The 733-nt window shown below is 65.9% G+C and overlaps 1 protein-coding gene across 1 annotated transcript in view; it reads right to left on the bottom strand.

Annotated features, from left to right (window-relative positions):
• Positions 1–346: 346 nt before the first annotated feature.
• The window catches only part of SPRG_21488 (hypothetical protein), a gene marked incomplete at both ends in the record, with an annotated part of 4,199 nt that continues 3,812 nt past the window's right edge, over positions 347–733 (bottom strand). Inside the window, one exon of the mRNA XM_012354242.1 lies at positions 347–711. Coding sequence (XP_012209632.1) covers positions 347–711 — 365 coding nt within the window. The remainder of the gene's footprint in view (positions 712–733) is intronic.

Below are 733 nucleotides of genomic sequence, written 5' to 3'. Positions count from 1 at the left end.
CTTACGCCGTCGACGACAGACCCGCAACCACAGAGACTGCAGCACCCGTCGGCGTCGTTGTCGCACCGGCCGAGATCGTCACGATACCCGCCGTCGAGCCTGTCGCGACGCCGCTGGCAATTGTCACCGTGCCCGTGTTACCAAAACCAGACGAGCCACTTGATACCGCAACGTTGCCCGAGAACGCACCACCCACCGTCGCGGCCGACGCCATCGTGATCGCACCAGAGCTCGCCGTCGGCGACGAACCACTGAGAAGAGTGATCGCACCACCCGCCGAGCTGCCAGTACCGGCTGTCAACGAAATGCTGCCGCCCAAAAGTCGCCGCAGCGCCATTAGTCGTACCCGCCGAGAGCGAGATACTGCCACCAACGCCATGCGTGCCACTGCCCACGGCAACAGACACAGAGCCGCCAGCACCGCCCGTCGCAACACCAGAGCCAAGCACGATGTTGCCAGACGACCCAGCGCCCGCTGTGCCCGTGCTCAAGCTGAGCTGGCCCGAAACACCAGCTGTACCGCCGGCCGCCGAGGTCACCGCAACGTCGCCGCTGCTAGTAGCCGACCCGACACCCGATGCAAGCGTCAATGAACCGCCTTGCGCCGTCGACGACAGACCCGCAACCACAGAGACTGCAGCACCCGTCGGCGTCGTTGTCGCACCGGCCGAGATCGTCACGATACCCGCCGTCGAGCCTGTCGCGACGCCGCTGGCAATTGTCACCGTGCCCG

This window comes from Saprolegnia parasitica (assembly GCF_000151545.1).
Source record: "Saprolegnia parasitica CBS 223.65 unplaced genomic scaffold supercont2.151, whole genome shotgun sequence".
Lineage (NCBI taxonomy): Eukaryota > Oomycota > Saprolegniomycetes > Saprolegniales > Saprolegniaceae > Saprolegnia > Saprolegnia parasitica.
This window is presented reverse-complemented; position numbering and strand designations above follow the sequence as displayed.